The 23,231-nt window shown below is 35.1% G+C and overlaps 1 protein-coding gene across 1 annotated transcript in view; it reads right to left on the bottom strand.

Moving 5' to 3' along the window:
• Positions 1-707: 707 nt before the first annotated feature.
• Positions 708-23,231, bottom strand: part of TDRD3 (tudor domain containing 3) — a 71,301-nt gene continuing 48,777 nt past the window's right edge. Inside the window, exons 13-14 of the mRNA XM_010575245.1 lie at positions 6,738-6,874; positions 708-942 (exon numbers count right to left, since the gene is read on the bottom strand). Of these exons, the coding sequence (XP_010573547.1) occupies positions 6,755-6,874 (120 nt within the window). The 3' untranslated portion in view covers positions 708-942; positions 6,738-6,754. The remainder of the gene's footprint in view (positions 943-6,737; positions 6,875-23,231) is intronic.

The following is a 23,231-nucleotide window of genomic DNA, read 5'->3' as shown; positions in this document are numbered from 1 at the left end:
ATTTCAACTGTTTGTCATAATCACATAAGATTCAAAGATACAGCTTAGAATGAAAAGTAGTCTGACATAAGATTCTTTAAAGCATCAATGATTGAAAAAATTCTAATATGAAGCAATAAAAGCAGAGTTTAAAGCTACAAGAAAGTTAGAACACACTATTCAACAGGTTGCACCTGTGTGCATGTATACACATAATTACGTTTAAAATACTCATATGCATCTTCCATTACTTTTTGATTAAACTACTTTCCTGTACCTTCTAGAAATGTTTCTATTTCTGTAATATAAATATTCCTAAAGAGAAAATATTTACATAAAATTATTTAGAAAATGACTATTGAAACTGATGATTTTTTTTTTTCTCCCCTTCGACCTTTTAGTCACAGATCATGAAAAACATAATAGGCAAATCTGTAATTTGGCCTTCAGCAACTTTGGAAAATAAACACAGAAAACACAGTCAAAACCTATTCAGAATTTCACTGTACAATAATTAGCTGAAAATTTTGAACGTTTCACTAATGCTAGCCTAAAAACTAAATTAAAGGCCCAATCCTGTGTGCTTTTGAGAAAATATGTTTTACTTTTACTAGAAACAATATTAGAACCAAAATCAATGCAAAATTAATAAAAATAATGATACATTAGTATTATGTTAACTAACAATGAAGGCTCAGTAAAAAGAATACAAGGCAAAGAATAGAATAGTGCACTGTGGTTTTATTGATGGCAGCAATGACAATTTGCCTCTTTCATATGTAAAAATTATTCAGCTTCATATAACTAAGAACTTTAAAAAAGTCTTGTGGTTTCAGGTCCAAATTCCTTCTGCTCACACGAGCTTTCTTTGTTCCATCCTGTTGCTTGGAAAAAGCCAGAATTTCTTCTAGAAGTCTTCAGCAAGTTGGAGCTGCCAGTGAATTTCCCCCCACCCCGAGGTTTCTAAATGAAAAAAAATAAAATACAATAGATAAGCACAAAAACTCTCTGCTCTTTGTGCAACATACTCTTTACTGTTATTTTATTTTCTTCCTCAAAAAAAAGTGGATATCTGTTTTTCAGTACTTACAGATGTAAGCCTTTAAAAGATTAAATCAGAAGCTTGCACTTCAATGCAATAAATATGACTGGTATAATACAAGGAAAGAACGCTTTCTGGCAATAACTTCTCACAAAAATGCAGTTTCACCATTGGTAAGGACTTCAATACAGATTTTATAGCAAGTGTGACAAAGTGTAGATTAATTCTGTCATGGAATAAAGGAAGATCAAAGAAACAGATAATGACCCAGCACTCATAGGTTCACACTCTTAGGTTCTTTCAAGCTCCTCCAAAAGCTATGATCCTTCAAAACACTCATTTCTTATTACCTGTTCCCCTTCTTTTTCATACTATCATGACATTCTATACAGGCAGTGTAATCTCAGGATGTATTTTTATTATTGTTAAATTCCAATTCTTACATCTTGATTGTCTAGGAGGAATATCTTATTTTACAGACCTGTTAAAGCCAGTATTTGACTCATACCCTAAACAACCTAGAGTGGGTTCAAGGGCTCTCAGTGCAGTGCTCTGATAAAATTCTGAGTTAGTGTTCTCTACCTCACGCTGCTGGATATTAATAGCCAATGATTTCCAGGTCACCTCTAACCACAGCGAGGTACCGACTACCCCATACTTCTGTCGCTTCACTTCAACATGACTACTTTATTGCTCTGTCTTCATAATAAACGCCAAGTTAAAACTTTCTGCAAGTCTGCAGCAATTGTTCTTAATACCCAAAGCGCAGAACAGTGTGGCAAGAAGCTCTTCAGAAGGATAGAATCATAGAACAGTTTGGGTTGGAAGAGACCTTTAAAGGTCATCTGATCCCATCCGCCTGCAATTAGCAGGGACATCTTCAACTCAGTCAGGTTGCTCAGAGCTCCATCCAAGCTGACCTTGAATGTTTCCAGGGCTGGGGCATCCACCACCTCTCTGGGCAACCTGTGCCAGTGTTTCACCACCCTCATCATAGAAAATTTCTTCTTTATACCACATCTGAATCTACCCTCTTTTAGTTTAAAACCACTACCCCTTGTCCTGTCGCTACAGGCTCTGCTAAAAAGTCTGTCCCCACCTTTCCTACAAGGCCCCTTTAAGTACTGAAAGGCCACAATAAGGTCCCTCCAGAGCCTTCTCTTCTGCATGCTAAACAACCTCATGGATCCAAATTCCACTTTCAAAAAACAACTCAGGATTTTAAAAACTTAAGCCTCCTCACACTGAAAACCACATTACACTGTAGACGTAGATTATGAGCTGATAATTTTAAATACTAATTCAACATTCACAAGGGCAACTTCAACACCTAAATGAGTATGCTGAAAACTAATCTCGAAAGCAGTATAGCTTCATTTCTGCATTGTTGTACCAGTGCTAATAAGTCATTCCTGTCAAGTCATGTAACCTTATACCGGTACGTCTAAGAGCTTTTGGGTCTGAGGTAATATGTCTACTGCATGGACCTAAAGTTTCATCTTTGATACATCCCTATCATACTCAATACAAATAGGGCCAGCAAACTTTACTTTTAGAATTGTCTAAGTTGCCTTTGAAAACAAGGCACCTTGGCATTTTAAATATTAAATACTACAATATTAAAATTCTACCAAAATTACCAATTTATAATATAAAATCATCACCAACAAGGGCTCCCCATCTCTCTTCAGAAAAAAAAAAATTAAGTTACTTTACATAATACACAGGTACTCCCTCTCAGGGAGTAAAGGTGTCATTAATCAATGATCTTGTGAAAAAGTAAAGCATCTTTCAGTGGAAAGTTGTGGTAAAATTATGTCTCACTGGATCCCTTGAAACTTTACCTAATAAATCACGTCTTTATCTAACAGGTTATCAAAAACTTGACATAACAACAATATTCCATACTCTCAGAAGCTCTAAGGAATAAAAATGAGGAAAAAAGCATAGAAATCCACTTCTAGGAACTGACATTCAATATTCCTGAACTTTTACATATCAAGGCATTAAAGCTCTACACTGTTGTACAAGTCTGGCTAAGCTGGAAGCAATTTAGAAAAGGACTACCTTTGATTTTCTGCCTACATTTAAAATCAGAGAAGAACTGATTACATCTACCACTTATTTTTAGAAAAGCTTAATAGATTTTCATTACTGGTTTCTCTCCAATTCCACTGTCTTCAATCAGTACCTCATTAGGTCAAGCGCAATGCATTTCGAAATGCAACCTAAGTATAAGATATATGGTAGCATGAGATGTACTATGGGGAGCTATAAGCCATACCTGATAAATATGTCCACCACAGCATCACAGTAAACACCTTCTCACATGACTTTACCTATCAAACAAGGCAAATGAGGGAAGCTACACTGGACTCTACACAAGCTTCAGAAAGCAAATCTAACAGGCGAAAGCTTGACTGTACCACACAGAAAAAGCTTCTTGATACAGCACTACAATATTTTTATCCTCAAAAAGATCAGCAATAGATTGTTCTTAAAACGATGAAGAATTTCCACTTTTTGACATTATTCAGAGATGACTGAAAATGCCACACTCCTGAAGAGAAAGGAACAAGAAGTTCAGTATTCCAAATATTCACTAGAACACAGTGGCAGATGAAAAAAATACATATTAGGAATTCTAGATAAAATAAAGGATTGTTTTGACTGGAAATAACACAGGAGCTAACTATGCTTAAGTAGCACCACCCAACCTCTATATAGAAGGCATCTCTTGCCTCTCTATTTTCTTTTTCTACCCGAGTGATCCTAATGTTTCAAGAATCTAAGACCAATTTCATATCTTGACAACTTCTTTTTGATGTTAACATCGAATAGCTCTTACTTTATTTTATGTTGAAATGTAGTTGAGCTTAATACTGGAAATTTTCCAAATACAAACCTAAATCTGATAAAGCAGCTAATTAAAATAGCTAGATTTAGCAAATCATTTTAATATAAAATACACAAATATTCTAATTGACTATGTTTTAGCCATTTAGAGAATTTCCACTTAATTAAAGTTCAAGAAAATTAAGTTATGGCAGCCAAAGATGATGGCATTGAATATTTTGATCTAGAGGGAATGAATCTTCCTGCCAAGCAGTAAGTTGTAGTTTCTCTTAATGAATCGTTGTTTACAGTGATGACTACTTAAGCTATGTGTAACTCCTACAATATTTGCTATTTGTATCATAGAGGATAAAGTGTTAGACTTACAAAAGTAGCCAAAATTTACGAGGTTTAAGCTGTCACTGATTGTATACTGCACGGGGTTAATAAGTTCAGTTTTGGATGACAAATTGGCACTAACTTGAGCAGATGTTGAAGTGAACAGTCCTGGGCCAAAAGAGGACACAAGAAATACCTCATTTCATCAATTAAGGAACAGAGTTTTACATTGTGATGAAGAAAAAGAAGGATATATCTGGAAGTATTGCCAATAAAAGATGTACTTTTTAAAGCAAAGTAGTTGCTGAAAAATTATATTCAGCTTCATGACATATTTTCCAAAATCTATCTTGATTTTTTTTTTTCCTGGATGAGAGGAGTCCATTGCTACTTCTTGACAAATGGTTTAAGGTTTATTTAACTGACGCTATTTACCACCTGAATCTAGCCCCTTTATTTAGAGATGTCTGACAGAAAACAATAGTATTTGAACTGGGGCAGGGGAAGGGCTGTAACTATTTATTTTTTATGGTATGTAGGTTTTGATACTGAGTCTGCTGTCCATTTAAATCAGGATCCTGTTAGAATCTTCAAAGAAAGGTATAAGAAAATATGCAAGGAACAACCACTTGTAGCTTAGAAAGGTTGTTCCTCACTTGCCAACAACTATTCGCTTTTCTTGAGATACAGGAGTCACTATCACTCTCTCTGGATGTCCGTTTTCCACCCGCTCCCAGCTGACCAAAGCCAAATACGGTTTTCCAGATTTATATACTGTAAAATTAGAGAAATACCAGAAATATTACCTAAAGACACAAAAAAACCTCCCTGGTTTTGACTGCTGTCTACACAGAGCACACCTCATTCAGCTGATCACACTGACACTCTTCCGAGCCAAGTGAGCTGGTTTAGAACTCAGCTCAGCGCACATCTCAGAATTATTTCTGCATAAATTACCTCACGACATGTTTATTGATAGTGATTGATACACTTAAAATAGAAAATTGAATTATATGGGCAAAAATAGAATAATTATCACCTTGGCAAGAGTCAGGAATAAATTTCGCTCTTATATTGCCAGTAGTCCCCCAAATGAAAAAGGTATTTTAGCATATGATCAAAAAAGTAAAATCATATGTTATTGCATGTCAGAAACATCAAAAGCTGCAGAGATCGGCAGCATCTATTAAGCCGAATGAACATGGAGGTCTAGAGCAAGGAAAGGAACTAAAAGAGCGTGGTAAAAATAAACTGGCTAGTAGGAGAAAAAAAAAAAATCAGATTCAAGACAAAGACACATTGTAGATGTACACCAAATAGCATGTGACTCTACAAAGCTTTAATTCAGGATAGGCTTTTAATCAGTTTTGAAAATCAAAGATTTACAAGGTCCACAAGTAAAATGAAAGCAGTACAGCATCCTGGATTTGTTTAGTAAAAGAATTCTAACTGTTTTATCTGGCTGGCCTTTTTAGATTTCTGAACGTACATATCAGATGTATTTTCTGAGGATGATATATAATCGCTTAATTTCTGCTAATTAATAAAGTATAGGTGCAAGTATATCCTCAAGATTCAGAGCATGGTAAATATTCTTAGGCCTTGTACCTCCCCATTCAATGGCGAGCTCACAGATTTTAGATTTTAGTGGTGCAAATTCTCCTTTCCAAGCTAAGCAAAATGATAGAAAGAATATTTATTCACATAAATGGCTCATAAAAAGTAGAATATGGGAAGTAGAATATGGGACCTTGGACAGAGACAGACAGTACTGAGTTCAGCAGGGACTACAGCCACTTGTTTCAGAGAAGCAGCTGGTCCAATTTATGTGAATGAGAGAAACTTGCTGCTACTCTCAGTGAAAAAGTATCAAGTAAAAGCTTGCACAGATGACATGAGTCCTTACATAAAGCAAAGTTAAAAAGCTATTTGCCAAAGTGTTTTTATTGCCTCCCCTCTTCCCACAGGTATATTAAGTCTCTTCATACAGCCACAAAGGCCAGGGAAGAGAGATTCCATTTCTATCATAAATATACCAACATCCCCCCTCAAAATTTAGAAGCAATATGCCAAACATCTCTTCCATGTAGGTGATCGCAACAAGTGGTTTCTAAACCAAAAAGACACAACCATAAAACTTTCACTTAAATAAGAAACTGATTTAGTATCAATAGTTCTTTGTAGGTGTAGCAATCACTGCTCTGTGCTTGCTCTTTATAAACAGGTTACCACTATTAAACAAAGTAGGTCATACATGTGCTAGTGCTTAATACTTTTTTTTTTACATGAGAAACAAGGTTTTTCTAGGAATTAAAGTTGTCTATTGCTTGTAAAATGGTGATTACAAGAATTTATTTGTTCAAAATATTCATCATCTGCAACCCAATGCTGAGGGTTCTTGTACAACCAACTACTGGCAAAGTTGTAGAAAGTTCTCTCATGAACTTCACAAAGACTGAAGAACGCTGAAGTACATAATGCTCCAGACCTACTTTTCTTGAAATCTAAGCCCATAAACAAAATGTCAGTATCATATATTTACCTTTTATTTCTTATTAATCAGTTTCTAGCTCTTGGGGGTTGATAAAATTGTTGAGTAGGCCGTGTGGACCGTCTTGGCTGACCATCACCTCCTCTGCGGAATTCTAGAGTTTGCTCATATGTTTCTTCCTCCTCCTCCTGCAGGTAAATAGCATTGTTTTAAATGGAAGAGTAGGGAAATGCATTATACATTGAGTAGGTATAGGCGTACATACACACACACAACACATACACACACATAGACACATATGAATGAATTCATGCACACATAGCAACTGCTGCTTCTGTGCTGATGACCACTTAATAAAGTAAGTGAGATAATGGGAGTGGGTTTTTCAAACCTAGGAAAGCTAACAGAAACAAGATGGAGAATCTCAAATCAAAATCCCCAGGGCAGTAGAAGTTATTACATATTTGCAGAAAAAAAGCGCATATATATATATATATATATATATATGAAAGCAAAATTATTTTCCAAGAGTCAAACAGGCAACAACTCAAGAAGCAAGATAACCTTGATAACCTGCCAGAGCAAAAGTAATATCAGCTTTTGGGAGTTTAGAAATGTGTGTGGAATGAAATAAAAGAATTAGGAAATGAAAATACAAGGAACAGCATCTGGCAATATGCATGCTAGAAACACATCTGAAACAGCAGATGCAAATCTGTGATCCAGTAATACTGGAAAAAGCATACAAGTATAGTGGACAGCAATTTAGATATGAATTGGCTATGTGCAGCAATAATAAATATAACCTCTGAATAATGAGAGGAGAGGTAATTACATATTTGCAATATTCCATTCACCCCTAGGCATCTCAATATCAGAAAGGTATTGACAAATTACATGGAATTCAGAGAAAAAAAACCCCAACAAAAATAATCAGGAGACTGGAGAATGATTTACAAAGGAAGATTAAAATAGCTACATATCTACTTTGGTCAAGAAATACTGAAAGGAAAAACATTCATCTGATGGAATATTTGAAGGTGATACACATTAAAGATAGAGAAGGATTTTAAGAGCATTAGAATTGGTAACAAAGAGAAACAGAATAAAAAATTATAGGCTGAAAAAAAAGTTCCTGAACACGACTATGATTGTCAAATGGTGTCTCAGGGAAACAGTAACAATTTCATTTCTTTAAGATATTAACACTACACTGTAGCAGACACCAGGTCTAAAGGGAACATGGTGTAAGAAATCCACTTTTGGGAAAAAGTACTGAGTATGTAACTCTAAATTCCCTTTCATTCACAACATAGGAACATACAGGAACACAAACCAAGAACACTGAATGATTCATTAAAGGTTCATCAACAATTCTAACACCCAGGAACTGTCTCAGAGTGCAGCATGCATATAACAGAGTAAGCAAGTCACAGCAGTAAAATATTTCACTGTAAGAGACAGAAAGGAAAATCTACAGCCTATGTTTCTTTCTGTTGTGAAAAGTCAGATCTCACTCAAGAAATTCTTTCTGAATCAGCCTGAATATCAATAAACATGCATTTTTAAAATGGCACTTAGAGACAACCACATTCCTTATGGTAAGGTCTCCTATTTACAGGGCAGGTCTGTGGTCATAGCTGTATTTCCAGAACAACAGATCAAGACCTACTACAGAGAATCTGCAATAACTGTAGAAGAAAGCAGATTTTCAACACAACTGAATACAGCATAATCGATTTACATCTTTTAGTTTCACTGTAGCCAAAGGCTGAGAACCATGGAATTTGGCCATAAAACTTATTTTTCTCAGTGTATCTCTTTTACTGCTTGCAGCACTATTGATTCCCTCATATAAAGAGGTTCAGAGACACCAATTATCTGGGAAAAAAAAGCAGATGTCTAACCAAAAAATCCACACAGTCTGCAATACTGTGAGCCCTAGTACAAACCCTCAACTTCATATATGAAGTAATCTCCTGTCACTGACAACGCAAGCTCTACTAGCATCAAAATGTTAAAAGGTAAGCAAGATGGCTGAAGTGGTCTAAATACCTTTAGCTCTTTCAGCATACTCCAAGAAACCTGAATAGCTGAAAATAGTTCAATATTATTTGCCAAAAGAGTAAAGAAAGATGCAACTGCAAGTTTTCTTAAAATTCTTTGCCAAAGCTTCAGTCTAACAGAAGAGCTTACTCTTGAAGAATGAATTGGTGAACTTTCACATGCTCGATATTTGGATTTCTTCGAAACTGGAAAACTAAATGGCATATATGCATGACTGAAAATTTAGCAGTGCATATTGATGTTTTCAAGAGACTGTAGCGAATTAGACATGAATCTTTTCTTTGTAACCTTGGTAGTCTTTGCTCAAAAAGAACAGAAATTAAATAGTTCAGTGCATCATGTCTCACCTGCAATAGCCAACCTTTTTCTGAGGATAAGTATATCAGAGGGAATTTCTAGAGCAACAAATCTTCATCAAATCTCAAAGTTAATGTTGTTGATCCTTTGAATTCAGTAAAATCAAATTAAAACTATAATTTGTCTTACACATTTCTGTTTTGGTGTTGTTGCCTTTACACACAGAATGAAAAGCTTCAGATGCATGCATTCCAATTCAAGTATTTTTAGTACAACAGGCAAGAGTGGAATCACATTCATCTTCTTGAAGCTCTGAATGATACAAAAGCACGCAATGCAGCAAATGATAATAAGAATGAATGAGCAGCAGAACACCTTTCAACTGTTCCCTCATTCTTCTCTATGCACAGTGGCTCCCCACGGTTACTGATTGTCTTGCTGAAGTCTACCATCTTCATGTCAGATGACACATTATCATTTGTTTCTTGGGTCTTACTTATTCACACGTGATCTTAATTGGATCTAACATTCTCCAATATCACAATTTGCCAAGCCGTATCTTTATTAAACATTGTTTCTTGTTTTGCAAGTAATTGCATTTCTTTTCTTCTACCATTTCTTGATCACTGACCCTCAATCCACCACTGCTGATCTTTCATCCTTTTTCTATTGCCATTTTATTTCCATCTTAAGGATTTTCTTCTGGGTTGATCTTTATCTCAATTTACTTTAGAATCTCTCCACCCCATGCTCAAAACTGCCACCCCTCTTCTAGAGCAGCATCCACCCTTTATAGGCAAAACTTAGTATCTCCAATGTTTTTCATTGGAGTTTCATGACATTTCAATGTTTCTGTTCTTCAGTCTAAAAACTTCAGCTGTCTACATTTCTTCCCTTATAACTCTGCAGTCAATTAGGTCATGCATCTTGCCACCAACTCTATTTTTCCAATCTTTCTTGCTGCTTGCTTTCAATTTGTCAGTTGCTTGTGACTCATTCTAAATTATTCCATTTCCTGCTTCCCTATCCATGTAAGATCTAGATTACATTTTATAAAGCAAAGGTGGCTACAAATCTCTTAGAGCATTTTCATTCTCCTTCTATTACCAACAGAGGATTCATATTAGTACACTACTCAAAAAACTTATATGCTTTATTATCTCCATCCTTCAGCTTATTATTCGCTATTTATCTAATATTCCAGGATTCAGGACTGAGTTTTCTAGTACTTGCACAATGCCTACCTAGGGCTATTTACCCTGAGATTAAATGATACCACTAAGCACAACTGCAAAAGATAGCAAAACCTGACACATCCATAGGAAAAACCAAGGAAAGGTTTACAATGCAAACAATGAAAGGCACAAAGAAATTACTGCAGTAACAGGTTAGAATGACAGGAAAGAGATGTTGGAGAATGTCAGCATTCTTTTGGTATTTCAAAAAAGAATGGTAAACAGGGAAGCGTAAGTCATTGGGAATTTCAACTTTCAATTTTGCCATAAAAATCTGCTGTTACTTTTGGTATTTTTGTTCCATCTCCTAAGACAGACAAGAACTAAACAAGTGTGAAATGGGAATATATGCACACTCGGTGCTTTTATTTTGGACTCATATATTCTGAAGAGCTTGTACCACCACCATACTTTACCAGCTGAGCTCAGTGAATCAGCAAGTAACTTCAGTCCAGCCAAGTGACTACCAGCATGCTCTTACATAAAAAATTCAACTGATTTTGTAACTGCAGCATAAAGTTATAAATCCAGCATTTAAAACACTATAACAACCAATTTACTCTTAAAATTAACAATATTAGAGCAGAGTAAATTTGTATTTCATTAAAAGCTTTCTCACTGAATTTCAATTGCAAGACTTCTTTCTGTGCATTCAAAAGAACTGCTTAGAAACTTTTTTTTAAATACAGTCCTTGAAGTGAATACTTACTGTATAACTTCTAAGAACAACGAATAGGTGGATGACAGTAAAGAGCAGGACAGAATTTAGGCATTACACAAAAGCTTTGCTGAAGGTTCTGCTCACACATATTTAGGATGCAGTTGCAAGTCACAGCGGAGCAGCTCCAACAGTTTGCCACCTACAAACTCATTACCAGTCTATTCCTGCTTATGAACAGAAAGTTTAGCTCTATTCACTGGGCCCTTCTGCTAAGGCTTTTCGGTTATAGCTGTCTGTGGGCTATTAAGGGATGAGCATGAGCGCCTCTGCAAGGAGGGATGAAGGAGCAGTGTGGGGCCAGGACGCATGGGACAAGGAAGAGACAGAAGGCAAAGCAAGCAGAAGACATTTTCCACTTCTGTAATGTCAAACCACTGTTTCGGTTTAAGCTGTAGTTTTAACTTCGCCCACATACTCAATGCATGGAAAACTTGCTGGACTCAGTACAAAGAAAGAGTGTTGGCTTCCTTGCAAAATGAATTTTTCTTTCATGTGTATTTCAACTCCCATTTCCCAGTCCAGATTTAATGCCTCTTTGCATTGCCCACTACGCTGGCAACAACTGTCTCCTGCTGCTAAGACACCAAGTGATCTCTTGTTTTGCTGGTTAAATTGCTTTCTTAAAACTTGCTTCTTTTGCCTAATCATCCAGTGTTGATCTCCCTGAGTAGTTTAATCTTTGATTTTTGCATTTTCTACTTACCTGTGCTTGTATCAATTGAAAATAGCCTGTAAGATTTTCCAGATGTATCAAAAAAAGAAACCAAACAGAAAACCAAACACCACTTCGGCCATACTGAAAAACTCACAAGCTTCCTAGGAAAAGCTAAACTTAAATATTAAGTTGCAATATATTATACACCCTATGTTTGTAAGAGAAAAAGCATTGGCTAAAGTGTCTACAGTATTCCCTTTAACTTTTACTTTATCTGAATACTTAAATGGATTCTTAGAACTCCGTAACAACTACAAATGAAAACAGGATTTTGTGAAAAAAATAGTTCTTGTCATTTAATAAAAGCACAAGTTTTAAGTTATACGATCTTAGAGTGGCTTTAGGGCATAATTTCAAAAATTACTATCAAATGAGGTGTGAAAATTCCAAGTAAAAGAGAAACTACTGCTAATGTAGATTTTTCAAGGATCTTAACCAAGTACTGACTTTGTGAAAAGAGCGTTTTTGAAGTGTCTATTACAGAATAATTCAACATATTTGCTTTTGATCAATTTTCTTTGCAAGTTATGCTTGTTACTTAAAATACCAGTTCCTTTCACAGAGTAATCTTCTCAGACTAATCTTTGTGAGCCCGCAGATGCTCACAATTTTTTTTCTTTTCACAGTACACAACACATCTATATTAGACTGGGCCTACAGCCATAGAAATTTCTGAGTTAAATTATGAGTGAGAAGGACAAGTGGGATCCAAGGTTATACTGCTAGACCTGCACAGAGCTGACCCCTCACTGCTGTCAGATAATTAATATAAACTCTTAGCCCTATTAATGTGCCTTTAAAGGAGTCAGGGTAGCATTACATTTTTAGAAAAATAAACTGTAAATATGCTCACACATATCATGTAAGGCACTGCAGTAATGTATCACTGATGACTAAAAGTACACATTACTAATTGTGAAGATATCAATCAAAAATGTTACTTTTAAAAAAAGTTATAATGTAATCACGATAAAGCTTTTTTTAAACTAACCTTTTAATATACCATTTAGAATCTTAACTATAAGATACACAATTATTATAGTTACTTAACTCTTGCCTGGATCTTTTGAAGTGTATTAGCACACTACAATTAAGTCTTTTGTAACTAAACAAAGGAATCAACTATGTGACAGTCTTAAATTTACAACTTAACTCTGACATGTAGGCTGTAGTGCCATAGACAGTTCCATCAATGTAATGTCTTGCTACTGCTGAAGCTGTTTTCCTTTCTCTTCACCTGCACCTTTTTCATCACTCTTCTTACCACTTTTCCATTCCCTGTCTTGCTCAGATGTAGAGCTGCAGCCTTTAACTAATGCAGGTTCAAAAGCAGGATGGTCAGGATTAGGGAGGAAGAACTGCTTCCTTCTCTCAGAGCTGACAGCTGGTCATCAGCTCAGTCCATGAAATCATACTCCTAAGTCACTCAAATTCTTTTCCCATTAAAATAATCTTATGGAATGTGCAATTAGATTGCCCTCATTCAAATGTTACAGGTGTGTGAAACAGATTTTGACATTAGAAGCAATTAATTAAGAACAATTAAAAGTTATCTATGAGGAGGATAATGAGTCATGAGCTGAAGTGGAACTTACAGCTTCTTATCAGAGTGTGTGCATGTCTGTGTGCGTGCATGTCAGAGAGCAGTCCCTAAGTTACTATTTAAACACAGAGAGTTAAAACAAAACCTACTCAGGACTTTTTCATTTTTAAGTTAACCCCCACTATCATCCATATCCTTCTAATGCAGAAACATTTTTATAGTATAGAGTTCATCGGTTCTACGTTTTATGGTTTTACTTCTCTTAGTAAACATGACCTGCTCCGGTTTTTTAAAACTTGAACAGCATGACAGTTTTTTAAATTTAAAATAATTGCATGGATTGTAAGCAAAATTAGAACTTAAAATATTGTCCAGATTTCTAATTAACTTTAAACTATCCTAAAGACCAAACCCATTAACTTCTAATAGAACTGGTAACTTTACATGGCACTTGTGAAAATAAAGTGAGAGGAAGCCAAAGACAATTCAAAAATAAAGAATCGGGTATTTCCTCATTCTTGAATAATGAATGAAAGGGAAAAAATTCATGCATTTTCTAACTCACAAAACCAGAACAATGACATTCAAGCTACATTCTTTCTTTCATCCTTTCCCATTGTCCCTATCTCTGTCTTTCTCCATATACATATTTCTAGGTATCCAGATATATTTTACTGAGGTGACAAAGAAAGAGCTAAAATAAGCACTTTATCTTCCAGTTTGGATGAGAAAATTTTTGATATTTAGACTATTCTTAGAAAAGCATATAGAAAACCTATAGAACACCAAGAATACATCTTTAAATTATTCAAATAAATGCAAAACAAAAATCCCCAAATTGAAAGAAAATGTTTACACATGCTTTTTCAAATTTTTCTCTCTCACATTGAGAAAGTACTGTTTTAGTGTTTGCTTCTGGATACAATGATCAAGTTGGTGAACTACAGGATATTTAATCAATAGACTAACCAGGATCTACTGTAATGTATGGAAACAGTTGCATTGTTCTAAACCAACAACAACAAACAACAAAACAGGAAGAAAATGAAAGGATCACATACATTGGAAATGTTTGGCCTTATTGTCTAAATGGATTTTTTTTAAAAGCAATACTTTTATCCTGAATTGGTAAGCATCTGTAAGGTCTGATCAAAAAGAAAAGATTTTAACTTTAAAGTAAATTTTATGAAGAACTTTTAATTCAATCTAATTTTAAATTTTTTCTAATAGTACATGCCTGAGGAAATTTGACTTTGGCCACTTCCAATAAGGAAGCTCAAATCCATCGGCAGTAGGGACTACATAGGACTTCAAAGATATTTCTTACTGACTGCATTGATACATTGGCACTATTTTCTGCCTGTAAAGGATAAACAGGATAAACAACTGTAAAGGATTTAGAGAGTATACATGTTCTTCTCGTACTTGAAAGTCACAACCCCATAAGCATCTAACTACATATGGAACATTACAAGCATTAGATAATTAGTGCAGATGACATACATGTGTATAAATATGTACATACTACATGTATAGTTCTCCATATGTAACTCTGATTTGACTTTTACATCAAAGCCATCAATAGCTTTGTTGAAACTTTTAGCTTTAGCTTCACTACAGTAAAATATTATATTATACTGTACAATATAAGAGAGTGGTGACAGAAATAGCAATTGACTTGCTGTATGGTATTGTATGATTTACTAAAAACTCCTGAGACTTTAAACTGTAACTATACAATTATTGTTTGTTGCCATTCTATATGCAGCCAGAATAATTCCTACCCATTTATATAACATTTTAACCTACTATACTAGTGCCATCCTTCTCTATTCTAGTGTTTCTCAAATTGTATGAGATTTTGATGTATTATACAAATAAAATACTACATTCCACTTTAAAGCTCAGTACAGAGCCTTTTACGCAACAGAGAAACTCAGTTAATGGTTTCCCTAATGCAGGAGTAGTCAAATTCAAAAGTTACTGACAATTTATTAAAATGAACTTGCTGTAACATCATTTAAAAAACCCAACAAAACCACCAAAACCTATACAAACCATTTGTTACCCTTATTTACAGTTAGAAAAAGGAACTGATCCGTATAATGGTATGTCTTTGTCTCCACTGAACACACACCAGCCACAAGTAAATGTGTTCCTAACTATGGTACGTAAAACTAGCTGATATGGAGCTACACCATAACATCTGTTGCTTTTTCGTTTTCAAAATGAAAATTTCAAGATGATCCTTCCCCAACCAGTCTTTTCTTTAGCATCAGAAATAAATTAGTAAGTCTTTTCTGTTGGCTTTCACTATCCAAACATCAGAAATCAAATAATTTTACATTTTCTTGGCCAGTTTTTGTAAAATTCTACAAAGCATTCTTCAGGGCCAGCAATTTATCAACTAAAGCCTTATTAATTTAAGATACTAAATTTACAATAAATGTTTCAGTAAGCTTGAAAAAAATGGATATACACTATTAACATTTTTAATTAGATTTATCTCATTTTTCCTCTGCTGAAAACTGGAAGTTGTGACAAAAACAGCCAATCTTCAAACACAGCTCATTTTTAAATGATTCCGTTAAAACAATAAACATCCTGCGTTTTGAGCGAAGCAATAAACATTAGATACCAAGTGACAGAAAGTTTCTAGATTCTTCACAAAAACATCAAGAAATGGAAAACAGATGGATGGACAAGGAAAGAATTACATGCTTAAATCTGAGACCACTAAAAGCAACATAACAGTTAACTTGGAATCAGACATTTCTTTGTACTTCATTGCTTTTCTTCAACTCTGAAAACAAAGCACTCATTTGTTTTCTAAACAACTACATTCCAATTACACTTCCATAAAACTGGGATAATGTAAGCCTGGGGCATGATTATCCCACAGACATTTTGCTAGCTTATCTGTTCCCCCTAAGGGTATTGCACAAGTTATTCATATTTGCAGTCACTCCCTGTGGCACATATTAAAATAAATGTGCAACTCTTCCTGTGAGGTTTGTGCTTCAAACAAACATACTCTCCTGCAAGTTGTTACTATGTTCTCAATACAGAAAAAAGTAATTAATTTCAGAAGTTCCTTAGAAATACATATTTAAGCCATTCACACCACATCCCTTCTATTAGTAAAAGCTTCTTCACATTGAGTAGTATCAGTATCAAACTATAAATATTTAAAGGTTTATTTTCAATAATTTCTAAAAGACAAGTAGATACACTGAAGTGAGATCTGCTATGTAAATAACACTCAACCAGATGACAGATCGAGTTTTCTCAATTCAGCCAGAAGGCGGCCACAAACTGGAAGTAGCAGCATTTTCAACAAAACACATAAATTTAACAACATGAAATCAGTAACAGTAACCACCATGAGGAGTTATGTGCCATAAGGAGTAATGTTACTATAAGGAGTAATTGTGCCAGTTTTCAGAAAAGAGCAGCAAATTAAGGGTGCATCTCCATCCCTCCTCCCACATACAACTAACTGTCAGACCTTTCCTCTCCCCAACATTTTGTTGTTGTTGTTTTTCAATAAATAAAGTATTCATCCAGTTTTTCAGAACATCAAGTTGAACGAAGACCTCTGGAAAGGTCTAGTTTACGCTGGTAATACAGACACAGTCCTAAACACATAGCAAAACAGAATACTTGCATAGACTTGGAAAAAAAAAAAAATCAGCATTCAGTTTCTTTGCACTAAGTGCACTCGTAAGCAAAACCATACACTTCCATGCAGGGGGAAAAAAAGTATTTGCTGTATTGCTGGACTTATTTTAGCATGTAATCAGAAAATTCTGCCAACAAAAATTTCAGAAAGGAAATGCTAACTGATACTGTGATAAATTATCTAATGCTTTGCTGTTAGGTCACGAAACCATTATCAAAACCTAAACAAGAAAGCAGTGAGTTTTGGTGACATTTTAGGTGAAACAGAATGCTGTGTGCACACACCCACCCATGACAAAATTTGGTATACAGATCCTCAAAGTCAAACACACGTTGTGTATATCCAGTAAATAAACATCTATGTTATTTCACCTGTGAATGACCAACTGCACAAAAATTTTTGAAAGTGTAGTAAAAGGTATTTAAGGAAATATAAAGTAAAATTTAAAAAAAAAAAATATATCCCAACTCCTAATTAAAATAAAACAAAACAAACTGCTTACAGGTGGTGCAGGCACACAGCAATTTAAGAAAGTCTTAAAAGTGAAACTGCCCATGAAGCACCTCAGAATAGCCCCATAAAAAAAAGAGAGTTTCTCTCCTTGATATGGAAGGAAGTCCTTTTCCAGGTAGAGAGATCAACCTTTGTTGAGTAGCTCCCTCCTTTAACTGGCCTGGAACTCGTGGGAGACTCAACTCTCTCACTGGGGACTCAACTTCTCTCCTCTTCCTGGACAGCAATGATGGAATTCTATGACTTCTGATGCAATTTCCAATGGCTGGGCCTCACAATGCCCAGCAGTGAGGACTGTTGACGTAACCTAACGGGTGTCAGACATCAAAAGGAGGCTGATTATGTGCACAGGGAAAAGAAGACTGGTATGGGCAAAGAAGAAAAACAAGCAAGAAGAGAAGCCCCACCAAGTCTGCATCCAATATCTTGTAAAATTCTACTTTCAGCCTTAGCACTCAAGAAGGTTCATCATTACTGTCCTAGAGTGAAAAGGTACACTGAGGGAGCTCTGTCAGGAAAGGAACAAAGATTACTGCAACAGCTAAACACCACTGTTTTCATTTTCTCTTATATGCCATGTGACCCACGGTAGAAGTCCTATATGAGCAAATACAACGTGGGGAAAGAACAAAAATGCCCAGATCAGGAAACAGATCAGCACAAGGAACAAATTAAAAAAGGAAACAGGATACTATGACATAACTACACAAACCTTTTCAGCAAAGTATTTCCTATCTACCGAAATGAACCTGCATAAAATAAGCTCTCAAGGTTTCCAGTAAGAAGTCAGAAATAACATTTCCAACTAGGTAGTAATGGAAATACTTAGCGAATATAGGGTAATGAAAGAACAAAAACAAAAAGAAAAGACCACCAATAAATGTGCTAGATAAGCATAGGAGAATCTGGAACAATCTTTCTGAGCAATGGAGATATTCCCTGATGTCCTCCTGCATGATAGCATGTCCCAAGTTAGAAGATACTATGATGTTTTGATGTTCGGTATGTTGGCCATACACAATAAATGCACAAAACATGGAAAAAAACCCCTCTAAATAGCCATCACATATTTATTGCTTTCTTGTTAACTAACTCTTGCTCTCATTAGAGAAATAGGCATTCTGCTTTGGCAAAGAGCTCTTCAACATCACACTTAATTTTTAAAAGGAATATGGAATTAATGTCAAAATCTTTGACACTCTACCCCCTCCCCCAGTAAATTAGAATAATTAGTCAAGTTTTATACTTATAAATAAACGCATCTTAACTAATGTAGCAAATATATTAAATGCTTTGCATATGGTTGAAGCAAATACTACTTCTCTAGAACTTTGAAAAATCTAGATAGTATTACCAACCAAGTTCTGAGAAGGCAAGCAAATTTTGTAGGAAAGATGTCAAGACCAAAACATTTCCACTTCTGTTTATGCTCTCTAAAGGTATTCTGAGAAAATCTGATTAATTGCTGCTATTCTTTGACAACATGAACAATTATGTCTAGCTCAGACATCCACATGTGCTCATTTAATAGTAGTCTATAATTGTCTCTCTTGGGACACGAAAGAAACCTGCAAATGACATTATTAATATGAAGAAAATAAACCATGAGTAGAGTCCTTGTCATTGTTACAAACCTTACAAAATTTACTCTACAAAAATAAGCCAACAGAAGCAGAAAAACACATCTCAAAAAAAAAAACCAAACCACCAAAACCAAACCACAACCCACAACCCACCCCCCCAAAAACCCCAAACAAACAAAACCAAAAGGAGTAATTTCATGTGCTTTAACATTTAGGAAGAAAAAACAAATCACCTTTCTGCAAAAAATTGCCTTCATAGTCAACTTTTTTTTTTTTTTTTTAGCTCTTACATTATAGAAGATCTCGTTTACAGATATTATTACTGATAACACTTGCAAGTCAAACAAGGAAAATAGACTCAAGCATTCCAGACGTTAACCATCTCCGTACAAAGAAATTTCAGTACATTAAACAACGTGTCTATTCAACAGGCACTATATACATAAGAAGGAGTAAGATCGGGAATCATAAACACATACCCCACTACAAATTAGGTTTGTCATAGCTTTTCTTCTGCAATACCAAGCCAACAGTATCATGTCTCTCTTCTCTAGAAAGCAACCAGTGAGGAATACTACACTTATTACTCCAGTTTCCTCTTTAATTAAAATCCTTTGAATTAATCTATTAAATATGGACAAACTCACAACACTGAAATGTGAAGGAGACACGGAAATCAGAAGAGAAATGGTGATGGCAGGAATAGTCCAGACATTTCTACACATCAAACTTCTTTTACACATGCAACATGTTCAACCTTAACACACACAATACAGAGAAATCAGAACATAAAATTCTTCAGAAGTCTCAAAACAAGAATCTGAAGAACTTTCATCACGACAACAGGATCAAACACAATACTTAAAACAGGTTAAGCTATGCTACCACAAAACAAAATTGCAAGTCACTTTAAAGGAAGATGTTTAAGTGAGGAACAGTCCCTCTCAAAATAAACAACCTAAGAAGCCCATATGCAGTCTCCAAATAATGAATCATCATCATATGCAATTATATTTAATAACGAGGGGGTGAGGGGAGGGAGAAGAACAGTGTAATGCTCCAAGTATCCTGCTTTAACTGTCACCACTTTTTTCAATAACTACAAATGCCAAGAAGAATGTGTCCTTAATCTGATTTGTACAGCTGGCAATAATTTGCAATGATATTTCAAAGCCTGATGAATATGAAATGCTCAAGCAGAAGACTCAAACATATTTTGCAATGCCTAATGATACAGACAGAAAATTGAAAGCCATTATTTTATGCCCGCTTAGTACAAATTACCTCCTCTTGACTGAAATTTGACTGCTTTTAGTTTATTAAAAAGTAAAATGCAGTTCCTTAACCACCTTTAAATGTCAGTTATTACATTTCAGCTAAGGGCCAGTAACTTTCAGAGGAATAGTTAAGTTGTGATCATCTGTCTGTATTCCAACATGGATACACCAAGCTGAAGTCTGAAAAACTATGTAGTTTCTCAAAGGACAGAGCTGCTAAAGAAAAATACTTACTAGTAGTTTATCAGGATAAATGCTTTGCACAACACTTGTCTCTAAATACTGCCTCTTAAAAGAAGGCTGGGGAAATAAATTACATAAAGAATTATCCTGACAGAACCTGAAGGTTAATTCTAGGTAAAGGCATGTACGACAATGCTCTGCAAAAGATGTGATGGAATTTAAGGCAACATTTCCAGTAAGTAAAAAAAGTCTCTGATAAGAAAATTTAAAAAAAGTTTAGGATAGATTACAAAAAGTAATTTTTCAGCCTGGCAGGACAGAGGCAACTGAAAGCACCACATATTGGTGAGATGGAAAATGAGGCACATCCCAACAAAATAACTGCCTAAATCTGAAGTGTTTTAATGAAGCAGGAAGACAACCTTTTGTGGAAACTAAATCCACACTAGTAACTTTTTAGATTAAAATTAATTAAATATGCACCACCACTCAGGAAGAAGGGTAGTCCAAAAAACTCTGCCTTCATTTAATTCATTTAGTCAATGAGTAATTATGAACTGTAAAATTATTCTACAGATTCTCCTAACAGTACACAAGTCAAAGAACTAAAGCCATCAAATTCTTGTCTGATGCAACTATTTAGGGACATTTTTTCTACAGCAATCTTAGAACTGGTAGTAGGCTGTACAATTATCTTTTAACAGCCTTGGTTTTAGTATAGTCAATGAGGACAGAAGCTAGATAAGCGATCCAGCCAAGACACATTTATCTACTGCACCTACTTAACTATTCAATGGGAAAGCCTTCCTGCTTGACACACAACACAAAAAGATCACGGTGTGATGCCAAGGCTGTCCAGGCCAAAGAGCCATGAAGAAATGGCACCCAATTCTTCACGTAAGTGTTTGCCTGCTGCAAATCAAGACACTGGAATGAGTTCAAAACCTCGATAAAACAGATAGGCAAAAAGTTTTCTCCAGCTTAAAGAGGCGGCTGTAAGCCTTTACCATTTAGTGGTTTTCAGTGTTGCTCTTTACATTGCTGGAGAGAGGTTCGAACACCTTCAGAAAACTCACAGGAGTTTACTTCTTTACTTACCTGAAGCAGGGGAAGCCCTGAATTACGGTTTTATTTAATATAATCCAACACCTGTAGAAGCTCTTAGAGCTCTGTGAGGTACAAGACACAACGTTACCAGATTTGAGCTCTCAAATGTCTGCTGGCATGAATTAACTGTAATCCAAGACCCTTTGCTATTTTCTTTACTCAACTCATTCTTTACTGAAGGAATGACTTGAGGAAAGCTGCAAAGTGCATTTTCAGTCTCCACGGAACAAAACAAATTATACAAGAACTAGAATTATACATACCTTAATAATAATTTTTGCCTTCTTACCTCTTTAGGCAGAAATACAGTGCAAGATACAGGAACTGGAAACTACACTAAACTACAGACTTCACTTCATACTAGTATTTTTAAGTGAATTATTGTAAGCAAAGAGTTCATATGAATTCCAGCTTGTTTTGAGAGCAATCAGAATAAGGCCATAACATATACAGGTGGGAAGACTACAATCTTTATTTCTTTCATATAATTAAAAAAAAAAAACAAAAGAAGGGTAATCGTAGTATAAATGGAGGAACAAGGCCTGTCACATGACCAGGGAAATGCAGAATGGAAAAAGGAAAGCCAGTACTAGGCTTTGGGGAAAAATGTCACAAGGTAAGCACTTAGGCTACACATTTTCAGAATTTATTAAGGAAAAAAACCCCTGCAAGTTAGAGAATAAAATTAAGACTTAAAGTTTAAAGTATTATCTTGCCTTTATTTAATTTTTTTTTCCACAGAACAAACTATTAAGTGAGTCAGGAAGGCCCTTAACGTTCCATGCTTTTCAGTTATTAGTGTAATCTTATATATTTTACAAGAAAAACAAGCAGTTCTTATTTCTACAATGGCTTTTCAGTGAATTTTTTCATTGGGATTATAATATTTTCATTAAGTGACCCCTGCTACATTGAGGGAAATAGAAGGATACAGTATTGTAGTGTTACATACAAGTACTTAGAAGAACTCTAAAACAGTGGAATCCAAAAGTAATTTTATTATTAAAAATATCTATGAATTGCATACCTAAGACATATTTTGCAAGCACTAAGGGAAAAAAGCCAAACAGTTTTAGTGTTCTTACATATATTTATATGGGTATTGTATGTGATTATTGGAAAAAAAAAATTCCCCACTAGGTTTTTGATTTATCTTATATAAAACAAAGCTTTATCTTCTACAGTTCTAGCCATCAGAAAGATAAACAGCATGTTACGTGTCAGAGGGACTGAAAACTTACAAGGACTCAGGGCAAACTGGGTGATGGACAGTATACAATCAATTATCAAGGAGTCTTAAGATCATCTAGTAACACTGTTTCCATTAAAGTGGAAAGCACAATGTATCCTGAGAATATCAGGCAGGTTCGATCTACAGTCAAGGAAAAAAAAAAAAAAAATCAAACAACAACAACAAAACCCAAACAAAAACCACCAAACCCACAAAACTTGTACTAATGCAGTACAGTTTAGTGTTAGACAGCAGGAATAGAGAGCAGAACGTTAACTAGCAGGGGATGATGCAAAATTTATTTTAAACCTACTAACAATGTAAACAATTTCCATTAATTTACTATTTTTGATAATTATGAAAGTTGCCAAAAGTAGACCAGAACCTCAGG

Source organism: Haliaeetus leucocephalus, unplaced genomic scaffold, assembly GCF_000737465.1.
Source record: "Haliaeetus leucocephalus isolate CR32 unplaced genomic scaffold, Haliaeetus_leucocephalus-4.0 Scaffold462, whole genome shotgun sequence".
In the NCBI taxonomy this organism is placed as follows: domain Eukaryota; kingdom Metazoa; phylum Chordata; class Aves; order Accipitriformes; family Accipitridae; genus Haliaeetus; species Haliaeetus leucocephalus.
This window is presented reverse-complemented; position numbering and strand designations above follow the sequence as displayed.